Raw genomic sequence first — 13168 nt, 5'->3', positions numbered from 1 at the left:
GCTATATATCAACTTTATAATTATCAATTCACAATTGAACCAACAGGTGGTGCTTGCCACTATGTAGAATGAGCTGGAAGTACAGTCCTCGATGGGTGATCTGTGGAACTGTTATCAATATCAAACAAAACCACACCAATGTGGTTTCTCTTACCTGCCTTCTGCAATAGCCTAGCCAGCTACTCACTCAGCCATATTCAAGAAGGCAGCTCACCACCACCTTCTCAAGGGCAATCAGAGATGGCCAAGAAATGCTGGTCTTACCAGCGACACACACATCCCATGAATGAATAAAACTGTAGAAATCGGTTTGAATTATTTTCTTATATGATTCAAAGGGAAATAGATTATTCTCATCAATTTTCCATAACTATAGCCAAAACTTGCTTTTCTTAAAATATAAGTATTCTCATGAAAAGCCTTTTGAAGATAAAGGAAAAATGATATGTTTACTGCTGATTGTGGTGCTTTGTGCACTTAACCTCTCCACTCCTGTTACTACAGAGATACATTAAAATGGTAGTTTGCAGCTGCTTGTGCAGCACAGGACAACATTAATACCCTCATATCAGTGAAGCACAGTAATAACAGTTGCATACAATGACACTTTAGTCATTAATACTGCAAACACACACAACTCAAAAGTGTACCTACTGTTCCAGGTCGTGGGTAAGGGATTCGTCCATCGTACTCCACCCAACGATGGTCAGGACCTTCCTTGTGAGCGTACGGTCCATTAAAAGCAGCACGAATGTCAGCCATACTGTAAACACACACTGCAGAACCCTTAAAGATTGAACTGAGTAAAATAAAAAAGATATATACAAATTAATAGCAATGTTATGGTCATACGTTGTTCCTTTATTAAAAAATGTGTTAGGTAGATAAAGTCACACATGCTATTTTCAGAGCTTTTCTGGTACTGAGGCATGAAAATAAGTTTCATATCAAACAAATGTTCAAAGCGCACTCTTGTGATAAAGAATAACAAAATTCGACTAGTGACTGAAATAGGCAGCAGGTTAGCAGGGTGCTTGCTCCATACCAAATATGGCATTGGGCATCATCTGCATTCATCGGTAAGCCCGAGCACCAAGTGGGCATTGAAAGGGAGCTTGCCCAGTACTAATGGGAGCTGTACAATTTCCTGCTGGTTGCTATCTAGTTTCACATTGTGATTCCACAACCAGCATGGAACCCTCATTTACAAAACCAAATCAGCCTGTCCCCTGTTTCATCCTGAGCAACTAAAGGTCATCTGATTCAATTCTACATGAAGCACACTTCTGGAGCCTATTAGTCATGGAAGATTGGGGCCAGATTTTGGAAGCTGTTTTTAGGCACTGTCAGCCACTGCTCAGTTGGTAATGCACCTACCTCAGAGTCAGAAAGTTGTTGTTTCAAGTTCAGCTCCAGAGATTTGAGCACAATATCTAAGCTGACACTCCAGTCCAGTACAAAGGGAGTGCTGCACTGTTGGCGGTGCTGCTTTTCAGATGAGATGTTAAACCAAGGCCATGTCTGCTCTCTCACATGAGACATAAATGATCCCATAGCACTATTTCAAAGAAGAGCAAGGGAGTTCTCCCCAGTGTCCTGGCCAATATTTATCCTTCAATCAACAGCACAAAAACTGATTATCTGGTCATTATCACATTTCTGTTGGTGTGTGCTTGCTGTGCACAAATGGGCTACTGTATTTCCTACATTACAACAGTGACTTTGCTGCAAAAAAAAGTACTTCATTGGCTGTAAAGTGGTTTGGGGTATCCGGAGGTTGTGAAAGGTGCTAGATAAATGCAAGTCTTCCTTTTCCTTCTTTCTCCTATTGAGGATGAAACTGATAGCCACAGTAAATAAACCATGTATTTAGCCACTGACTCTACTGGAAGTTATTTATTTCTAGCTCCATTTTGAACATCAAGTTGACTATGTTGAAAACAGGAATAAATATATTCACATTAGAAATGAAAATGCAAATTCATTATTAAAATATTTACGTTAAGAAAATCCAGTGGCAAATATGCTGATAGATCAATGCAAAGCTTCCACTTTGTATTCTCTGCATTAGCATCAAGCACTCCCTCTGCAGCTCCATGGGTCAGATGCAGAGCAAAATTCCCTCTACTTTGCTCACTAAAAAAAATTGCTCAACCTCAGCATGGCACCTACTACTGCGCCAGTGTGAAATTTTTCCATTGGCCTGCTTAGGCATCCTGATGGCAGTGGTGAGTTAGGGACTTAATTTTGTGCCAATCATTATTGGAATTTATCCTAAACTCCAACAGATGGTTGAGAGAAAGAGACTTTCATCTCATTGTGTGGGCTGGAGACCCAGAGGATACTGGCAGCGTACAAAACCCTCTCTAATATACAATCTCAAAAATTAACCCTGTAACATACAACATTACAAGAACAGTTCAAGAAAAAAAGACACTGAGAATTCCTTAAACTTATTGAAATGATACAAGGCAATGAAAATAAACTCATTACCTAATTAAATAAATATTCTTGCTTCACAATGTTTTGTGATAATTTGAAGAAAATAAAAACCTTTATTTTTGACCCCTAAAATGAATTATAAGGAAGGGCATATTGTATCAAAGTGTGTGCATATACCACTGCCATTCAGTTTGTCTGTTTGTAAATACTCTGAATGCAATTGTCTTTCCCGTTGTTCCAAGGTTTGTTTTGCAGTTCCACATCAGGTTATTCAGTGACATGTGCCAGTGACACTTTCCATTTCACTTTTTCTTTTCTCCCAATGTTCTTCCCACATGCCCTGAAGGCACTGATTCATGCTTGGCTCTGGTACTACAGGCTCTGCCCATCTCAGGGTTGCATACCCAAGTATCATTTCTTCCTGTGTGAGCCCAAACAATGAACGTTATGAAGCAGTTTCATTGTGGGCAACAACCAACTGAACGAGATCCCACCTCGCCTCAATATTCATAGAGGAACCTTTTCTAACAGGCAAACTCTCACAAAGACAGCCGACACTCATCATTCCTGAAACTGCACATATCGCTGAGTTTCAGAATAGATATTAGTCACTGGTAAGAAGTATAGAAATTACAGCTCTGAAGGTTGTCAGTTGGTCATCTCGCCACAGCTTGTGTCAGCATTGAACTAGAGCTGTTTAATCCCATTTCTCCACATTTTCCCAAAAGCATTTCATATTAGTCCTTTAAAAATATTTAGCAAATTATATTCTGAATGAAGTTATAGCTTCCACCCAACAGGCGCTACTAACACTGTGTGGAAAAAAAAACTTTTCAACTTCCCTTTTGTTCCTCTGGTGATAACCCTGGATCTATACCCCTCGTTACCAACTTACCATTCTGTGGAAACAATCTTCCACTATTTAACATCTCAAAACTGATAATCTGGTAAGGGGGATTGACATTAGCAGAATCAATACCACTTATGTTAAACTGACAGTTTTTCTGAAAATATCTATCTTCAAGTCAGATACATAAAGGCAGAAATTCTAGTTTGATCCATGTATCCAGAATACACAACACACATTGCTGATGGTTAGTTTGTGTGCCATTAGTTAATATTTACCTTGTTGTAGTGAAGACTCCATAAACAACGGGATTCCTTTGATCTTTGGTATGGAGCAGAAACACATCCTCTATGCAAAGAATAACAAAGTTATTAAAATTAATAATTTGAAAGCTAGAAATATGCTAGGTTCCTCTCACTAATGCACAGCTTCTAAACACTTTTCTATCAATCTATTATCATACTAGTTTTTGATCAATATATGAACATTGTTGGCCCATGGTTGCTCATATTGATGAAGCCCCTGCTCCAATCGTGAGATGTCAATCTTTGGCTAGATTGCCCGATACTACAGCTCGGGATATGATGATAGGCCAAGGAGAGTAAGGCAATTCTCTTACATGCCCACAGACCCTCTCACAGATACTGGGAGCACCATTAGCTGTGTCCACAGAGATAGGTCAGACTCCTCCTGCTCAAAGCTGATGATCTAAATGTAAAAGGCAAAGGTAGATAGAGAAAGGAGAAATTATTAACAGCTAAAGGCTTAAGGAATACCGTTGTCATGTTACTCATTGGCTTTCAAATGTATTAACTCAGGAGATTGTATTCAGTCCAAACAGGACAGCTTGCCAGTTACTTATACTATTCATTCAAGTGATCTTTTTTTGGGAGGAGTGATAGGGCTGCTGATTGTTTTTTAAGATTGACAGCAAGACCATTATTCGCAGAGTATTCCAGGCTAGCTGATTGATAAACTCCGTCCTCTGCCCAGAACCCTGTCTTCTGTCTGGTTTTTGACTCCGAAAAAGTTTTCAACCTTATTTATTAATATTTTAAGCTGGCTGACTCTGACGCCATCAAGATCAGCTGAGCAGATAGGCAATACAATGAGTCCATCACATCTATCACCATCCCGAGCACAGACTAGAGATGGAGGAGGGGAGAGGGCTTGCAATCTGCTTAGCCATTAACATTGGAAACCCTGAACAGGTAACTAGGCTGTAGCTGTGCTTGAATTGAGAGGAAAAAAATCACAATACTAGTAATTCTACTAATTAACAAGGTCAATTACACACTTTGCTCCTTTAAACCCCTCTGTGTAGCTATTCTGGGACTCATCAAATCTGCCCAAACAGTCCTTACTAAATCTTTAATAAACAGGTTTGAACTTTTATGGCAAATGAATTTTAAGAACATCCCTGATTAACTTTCCTGTACTGTTTGCAAAAGAGAAAATCAAATGAAGTCCTACAGTAGAAATGTTACTTACGCAGTTCATCGAAATAGGTATCAACCCCATCGGGACCCGGAACAGAGCACACCAGACGGGCTTTAAGGAAAGTGGTCCACTTATTGATTAGGCTGCGTTGTCCTCCAACATCATTCTGCAATTAAAGACGATTGTAAGAACATAAATTTACAAGGAATTTAGTCTACTGTTTTACCGTCCGTTGATTGTGTCAGATTTGTCCTAAATGAGGTCACCTTATTATTGTCTATAGATACAGGTCTATTGTAGCTTGGAATTATAGATGGGAGACAGTTACCTGAAAATGAATGCCATCAGTATTGGTTTTCACTAAGTCATGCCCTTTCCAAAGGTATTAACTAATGTTGCTGTTTAACCGACTGCTGCCAAAGTCAAAAGGAAACCATTGCAACTCTTACGGTGCTGCTTGACCTGCTGAGTGTTTCCAGCATTTTCTGTTTTTACTTCCTATTTCCAGCATCTGCTGTATTTTGCTTTTGTTTTATTACAAATATCTCTCCAGCACCCCATCATGGAGTGGAATAGAACCACTTCTGACTGAGAGCCAATTTATGCAGTGGGATGGTTCAGGGACAAAGGAGCAACTTGAAGTAGCTCAGAAATGACAAACATACCCTTAAAATCATTGACAAAGTTACTACAAAGTTGCATCCCCAGACATAAATTTGCCCGTCTAACTTGGATCTTTCATGTTGTTGAGGAAGAGTCCAAACAGGAGAGCACTGGTCTGTATGGGTAGGCCGAGGACAGTGATGTCTACCAACCCTACAATAAGGGACCTAATCCAAAAGGTGTTTTTGGCACCAGTTTTGCCACCTGCAGCAATCAGTGGGCCCAGTCCCAAGGATACTATTGATGTCATGCAGGCCCCCACCTTCCAAGAATGAGACACATTAATTTTGTCATATGAACATTGATTTTAAACTGTTGCTGGATGAAGAAAGAACTTGTTAAAAAAAATCACCAGACACTTGGCTGGAAGGACATTTGCATACTAACAGACAGCGCTTGTGGAGACAAAGGGCTACTCCCTGGTCCACTTAACCCACAATGGATTTTGATCACCAGACGTTGAAGGTGTAAGGAAGAACATTCCAGAGACTGCTAAGGTGATACAATCCACAAATAAACCAGCTGGTCACATGACTAACTGGCTGGTCCAGGTATTTTTGGAACTGGCCACAGACAGTTTGAACTAAAAAAAAAAGACTGTTTGCTCCTGGACTGAGAAGATCTCTCCTGTCTGCTCCCATCTCTTTCTCACGGAACTCCAATTCCACTGAAGACGTGAACCGAGAGAGAGAAAAGTTTCCTATATTGAACAAGGTTTAAGAAGAATAATGGGCCCCAACGAAAAGCAAGATCTACTTACAACCAAGGACTCTACAGTGAGCGTGAAGAGCAGTAATCAAAGCTATCTTCAGATATTGCCTCAAATTTTTCCACTTTATTTCTTCTGCTCCTTTCTGTCTCTATCTGCATGAACGTATCGCATATGCATGCTAGTGTGGGCGCATCGCGTATCCGTAGACGTTGACTGAAGAAGAGTTTACATTTAATAAAGTTCAACCTTTCTTCTTTAAACCTAAGAAAACCTGTTTGTGCTGGTTTCTTTGCCTTATAATTGGAAAGCAGTGAACAAGGATTCACCAAAGGAGAACTAAAAACACGATGTGTTTAAAATTAAACCCTGTTACAATAAGACCAGGTGAAGGCTGAGAGGGAACCCTAGACCCCTTTCTTACCTGGTTGCAACAATGTATATGATGGAATTATAGAAGGCTCTTTACTTTACAAGGTTGCCTCCATATGCTATGGTCCAGTTTGTTTGGTTGGATTGTCCTCCATGTTTAGATGTAAAACAAATCAGGGCTATTTCCAAAGCCTCTGGCTGAGAATCTAATTGGCTTGTCCCCAAAGCTTGATCATTAGCTTCTCTTGTCGTTTAAATAGGGCAATCACTCTCTTTCCCTCCCACCAGGGAATGTGTATTCTGTGCTTGGCATTGCTTTATTATGCTATGGCTGAGAAGACTCACTGTGCATAACAGGAACAAAATTGGCATCCCATAACTTTGGCACTCAACCTTTACAGCTTGTTAAATTGATATAATTCTACTTAATGTTCAACAAAAGCAAGCACCAGGAGTCATTCTCAGAGCTATTATTTAATAGAAAATATACATATTGTAAAAGTTCGAAGGTGCACGCCGCCCTCAAAGGGATCAAAGGATTAAATTAATAGACAAGAGTTTTATATTGCTTATTAATGTTTAGTTCATTAACCGCTGACCTCACCAGAAACCACCGATTCACTGAAAGCTTTTGTTATAAATTTCTGGTGAGGGCAATGGGTTAATTAGCTCTTGCAGAAACCCAGCACATGCACTGTCCTGGCAGTTACAATGTCTCATTCATAAAAAAAAAATGCTCTAAAAACAATGAGACTGACTATTCTTTACCTCAAAATGTTGAGTTACACACTAAATTAACCCTTTATTTACCAAACCTTAATCATCTGTTACACTCCAGGAAGTGGCTACAATGTACAATGTTGTATCAGAAAATGATTTCCTTCACAGTCTTCATTTTAAGTACTGGAATTTTCAATTCACTCTTCATTCAAAACTCTGCTGCCCATGTCCTAACTTGTTCCAAATCCCATTTACCTATCACCCCGTCACTCACTGAACTACATTGGCTCCTAGTTAACCAACACCTCAAATTTTTTTATTCTTTCATGGGATGTGGGCATCGCTGTCAGGGCCAGCATTTATTGCCCATCCCAAATTGCCCTTGAGCTCAGTGGCTTGCTAGGCCATTTCAGAGGGCAGTTAAGAGTCAACCACATTACCGTGGGTCTGGAGTTACACGTAGGCCAGGCCAGGCCAGGTAAAGACAACAGATTTCTGTCCCTAAAGAACATTAGTGAACCAGATGGGTTTTCACGACAATCAATGGGAGCTTTATAGCACCATTACTGAGACTACCTTTCAATTTCAGATTTTTACTAATAAACAATTTAAGTTCCATCAGCCATGGTGGGATTTGAACCCGTATCCCCAGGGCATTAGCCTCCACCTGCCTGGGCATTTCCAATACACCCTCTCCATCTACCACTCATCAGCAATGTCCTGCTTGCACCTCAGGCTTCCAGCCATCTGCTTACTTGTTCCTCACAAGTTTCACAGTACTGAGCTAGGAACAAGCAATTTGTTTTAAGGTCTGACAGTCCTGGTTTCTATTCTTGACATTATAAGTGGTTTATGAAACAATTTGTTGATTTCCAGATTAGTGCTGTAAACTGGCTTTGGGGTCTGTCTGGTGGGAGAATGGGAATGAAGATAGAGTTCAGATAGGGAAGAACTGAGGAGGATAAAATAATGGGGAAGGGAATGAAGGTGCGAGCAGGAGAAATGGAGAGGGAAAACCAGGGGAGCAACTGTGAAGTAAAGGGAGCAACTAAGCAACGGACAGGGGGCAGGAGAGCTGGCAGCAGAAAGGGAAAGTGAGTGAAGCACAGGGAGAATAGGAACTAAGAGGCAGTAGCAAGGGGAAGGGAGAGGCACTAAGACAGAGTGAGTGACTGTGGGAACAGATCTCATGCAAGGGGGCAGGATTGCAATCCACTTTGCTTTCTGCTACTGCCCTGCATCCTGACCGGATCCGTCCTGCCACTCATGACCTGCAACATACACATCAGCTAGGGACTAATCATTTTGTTTTCTTGGATGAAATGCTGAAGGAAATAAAGCTCACATTTGATCTTGATATCACAGGTCATGAATAGAGCTGAGGTAAGTGATACATCATCTGTCTATACATAAAGAATCTTTTCCAGCTGGTTGAAAATCCACATCAAGAAAGATTAAATCTCTTTGGGCACATTACAAAAGCACAATGAGATAGGTTAAGAATTGTAAAAAGACAATCAGCATTTAGCACATCAAGATTGTTTCTCCCACAGAGAATCAACAATCTACTCTACCATGGACTCAAACAAATCTCCTGAGGTGCAGCTCAATACACAAATTTATTGATTGCTATATATAAAAAAAGACTTGCATTTATATAGTGCCTTGCATGACCATCAGACGTCTCAAAGTGCTTTACAGTCAAAGAAGTAGTTTACAAGTGAAGTCACAGTTGTAATGTAGGGAAAACAGCATATGAAAATCAAGGGTTTAACATACTTAACCATCCCCAAAATACATAAACCTTTTGTTTGAGAAATTATTGGATAAGCCGATTCCTCACATAGGAACATAAGAGCAGGAGTAGGCCATTCAGCCCATCAAACAATACAATCATAGATGATCATCCACTTCAATGCCTTTTTCCCATACTATCCCCATATCCCTTTATGTCATTGCTATTTAGAAATCTGTCAATCTCTGCTTTAAACATACTCAATGACTGAGCTTTCACAGCTCTCTGAGGTAGAAAATTCCAAAGATTTTCCACATTATATTCCATCTGCCATGTTCTTGCTCATTCACTAAGTCTGTCCAAATCCCCTTGAAGCCACTTTGCATCCTCCTCACAACACACATTCACACCTAGCTTTGTGTCATCAGCGAATTTGGAAATATTACATTTGGTCCCCACATCCAACTCATTGATATATATTGTGGACAGCTGGGGCCCAAGCACTGATCCTTGCAGTACCCCACTAGTCACAGCCTGCCAAGGTGAGAATGACCCATTTATTCCTACTCTGTTTTCTGCCTGTTAACCAATCCTTAATCCATGCCGGTATATTACCTCCTATCCTATGTGCTTTAATTTTGCTAACCAACCTCCTGTGAGGAACTTTATCGAAAACCTTCTGAAAATCCAACTGTACTACGTCCACCGACTACCCTTCATCAATTCTGTTAGTAACATCCTCAAAAAACTTCAAAAGGTTCATGATTTCCCATTCATAAATTCATGTTGACTGTGCATTATTATCCAAGTGTCCATTTATCACATCCTTTAGAATAGATTCTAGCATTTTCCCTACTACTGATGTAAGGCTAACAGGTCTGTAGTTCCCTGTTTTCTCTCTCCCTCCCTTCTTAAATAGTGGGGTGACATTTGCTACCTTCCAATCTGCAGGAACCATTTCAGAATCTATAGAATTTTGGAAGATGATCACCAATGCATCTACTATCTCCATAGCTACCTCTTTCAACACTCTGGGATGTAGAATATCAGATCCTAGGGATTTATCAACCTTCAGCGCCACTAATTACTCCAATACAACCTTCTTACTAATGCTAATTTCCTTCAATTTCTCATTCTCCCTAATCCCTTGGATCTCTAACTCTGGGAGGTTTCTTGTATCTTCCTCAGTGAAGACAGACACAAAGTAATCATTTAGCTTCTCTGCCATTTCTCTATTGCTCATTATAAGTTCCCCTGACTCTGCCTGTAATGGACCCACATTTGTCTTTGCCAAACATTTCCTTTTTACATACCTATAGAAGCTTTTACAGTCCATTTTTATATTTTTTGCTAGCTTATATTCATATTCTATTCTCCCTTTCTTTATCAGTTTGTTGGTCCTCCTTTGCTGTATTCTAAAATCCTCCCAATCCTCAGGTTTACTCCTATTTCTGACAACTTTATAGGCCTGTTCTTTTAATCTTATACAATTCTTAATTTGCTTTGTTAGCCACGGTTGACTGACTTTTCTATTTGGATTTTTGTGACTTGAAGGAATGTATAGTTGCTGTAAACAATGTAATAATTCTTTAAAGATTATCCATTGCCTATGTACTGTCATACCTTTTAATGTATTTTCCCAATCCACCTCAGCCAATTTGCCCCTCATACCTTCATAATTTCCTTTGTTCAAATTTAACACCCTGGCTTCAGATTAAACAACATCACTTACAAACATAATGTAAAATCCTGTCATATTATGGTCACTCATCCCTAAAGGTTTTGTTACAACATGATTATTAATTTGCCCTTTCTCTATTAAAGTTCTATTGAAGTTTAACTCATTTCCTGCCACCATTTGAATATTTGTCATAAAACCCCTAAATTGACCAAATTGGCTCATTTGGAATTTGTGCTTCAGTTTAGATTTTACCCTAAAGAGAACTACAACAAGACCTCAATAATCACGCAATCATTCCATTTCACAATCTTCCACTGTTCAGCATGTTAGTGTGATCAGAATTATGGGCAACAATGGAAAATGTATCAGAAAATCCATTTAAAATGAACATAATAACAGTGAACCCATGGTCTATTTAATGCTGCCCATAGCTTACTTTGCTCAGCAGGGTCTCTGTTTTAGTATTGCGCCTCACCTCTTGTTAAATCAGTCCCTACCATACTAAAACTGACAATAAACATCCACTTCGGAGCTAGTTAATGCCTAATTAAGGGCCTGCACCATTATCATGTGGCTGAAGACACACAATGCAATTAACTCATGGAAATTAGAAACATTCTCATTGATTTTTGGTAAATAAATCAAATCTACAACATTGAAAACCAAGCAATATTGCAATGACAGACAAGTCAGGCGATATGATACAGGTGGTGAGCAGGGTTTATTTTTCAGACGGACTGTGTCCCACTCACGAAGCAACACGAGGTAGCAAACCATTCCAGAATGATGGCAAAAGATCCTTTTTCAAAGGCACTCTGTTATCACTGTTAATCCAACACATCAGCAACCATGTGGAGTACAGGCCTGTATACATTAGAAGCAACAGGCAGCTGGATGACAGCATGGTTAAACCAATCATTTGGAGTGGCAAACCAGCTTTCTATAGGGCAAGGTTTTCATCTATGGCCCAGTGTCAGCAAGCAGTCTAATACAGTCTGTCACTTTGTTCACACTGTTCTTTTAAGGATGAATGCATGACTCACTATTGTGTATAGTATGCCACTTCTTGTAGTGACTGTTTTGTGCTGGTTCACTGGCTTTTAAAGAATGTAACTTCTAGATCAGGTTACCTAAAGTACATCTGGCATTTCAGAATTAATAAAATGACTTGTCCTGTCAGTTGATTTGAAAATGCCATAATAAGAGAATGACAAGTCTTCAGGACAAATATTAAGATGCACACTTCAGCATTATCCTGACATGTTGCTCTGGTCTTAAAGCTACTTTCATGGCTTTAAAGAAAGGCATAATTAACAATTATTACACTTCTCTAAGTTAGTTATACGCTGAAAATTGGTTGCAACTGCACAATGACATGAAGAGTGTTGTAAAACCAGAACCAAACCATGATCAGAGCAAGTTTGGGTGCCGTGTATGAGGCCAGTTTGAGAAGATATTCTTAAACCCATTTCTGCAATTAATGTACAACTTCAATCAGTACAAAATAAAATTGTTTTAAAGATCCCTGGTAATTAATTTTTAAAAGTCAAGAAATGAAGTCTTATAAGTTGAGAGAACATAGAGATAAAGGTAGATTCGGAAGTAATGATCAAGTTTGGCTTTCAGAAGTCTTAAGTGTGTAAGATATGAATAAAAAGCAGATTGAACAGTCTGGTCTTCGCTAGGTTTAAAATTTCATCAGTATTTACACACCAGTTATCAGGGCACATATACTGAAGTACACATGCACTGTGCCCTGCTTTCTCCAAACTTGAGTGGTGCAAATATAGCATTCTAACTCAATGCTGGGACCAGTGTCAAATTGTAATCTGGAGCATTAAGGTTGTATAACTTCAAACATCAGTACAAAACAAAGTATTTGTAAAACAATATTATTTTCTCATTCATTATAAAGCATGACCAATTTAAATTAAGAGTTCGACTGACACCCATTAGGTCTGATTCAACTCTTGGTGGAAACTGTCTCGTTCCAAAGCCACATCTTCACTTTCTGACCTCCCAAAATGCACAGGGACCTTTTTTCTCTGTTCACATTAGGAAAGGGGAAATCACACCTTGTAACACTATGCATCTTTAGCGTGGCTTGACATCTGCTGTGTTTGTATATCTCATATCATGTCCTTCTCAACCTGTCTACAGCCTTTGATACAGTTGACCACACCATCCGCCTCTTCACTGTCATCCAGCTGGATAGAACTGCAATCACCTGCTTCCATTCTGATCTATCTAATCATAGCCAGAGAATCACTTGCAACAGCTTCTCTTCCTGCTCCCACACCATTACCTCCCACCCCCAAGGATCTATCCTTGGCCCGTTCCTATTTCTTGTCTACATGCTGCCCTTCAGCGACATCATCCGAAAGCACAGCATTAGTTTTCACATGTATGTAGGCGACACCCAGCTCTACCTGACCACCACCTCTCTCGAATCCTCCAGTATTGCTAAATTATCAGACTGCTTGTCTGACATCCAGTACTGGGTGAGCAGAAATTTACTCCAATTAAATATTGGTAAGACTGAAGCCATTGTTTTTGGTC

General features: G+C 39.6%; 1 protein-coding gene across 5 annotated transcripts in view; it reads right to left on the bottom strand.

The window, feature by feature from the left end:
* Positions 1-13168, bottom strand: part of sema3d (sema domain, immunoglobulin domain (Ig), short basic domain, secreted, (semaphorin) 3D) — a 368459-nt gene that overhangs the window by 83761 nt on the left and 271530 nt on the right. For all 5 annotated transcript variants that reach the window (XM_068059610.1, XM_068059611.1, XM_068059614.1 and 2 more), the window contains 3 exons: positions 4781-4895; positions 3568-3637; positions 655-799 (listed from right to left, as the gene is read on the bottom strand). In XM_068059610.1, coding sequence (XP_067915711.1) covers positions 655-799; positions 3568-3637; positions 4781-4895 — 330 coding nt within the window. The remainder of the gene's footprint in view (positions 1-654; positions 800-3567; positions 3638-4780; positions 4896-13168) is intronic.

Source organism: Heterodontus francisci, chromosome 27, assembly GCF_036365525.1.
Source record: "Heterodontus francisci isolate sHetFra1 chromosome 27, sHetFra1.hap1, whole genome shotgun sequence".
Classification (NCBI taxonomy): Eukaryota; Metazoa; Chordata; class Chondrichthyes; order Heterodontiformes; family Heterodontidae; genus Heterodontus; species Heterodontus francisci.
This window is presented reverse-complemented; position numbering and strand designations above follow the sequence as displayed.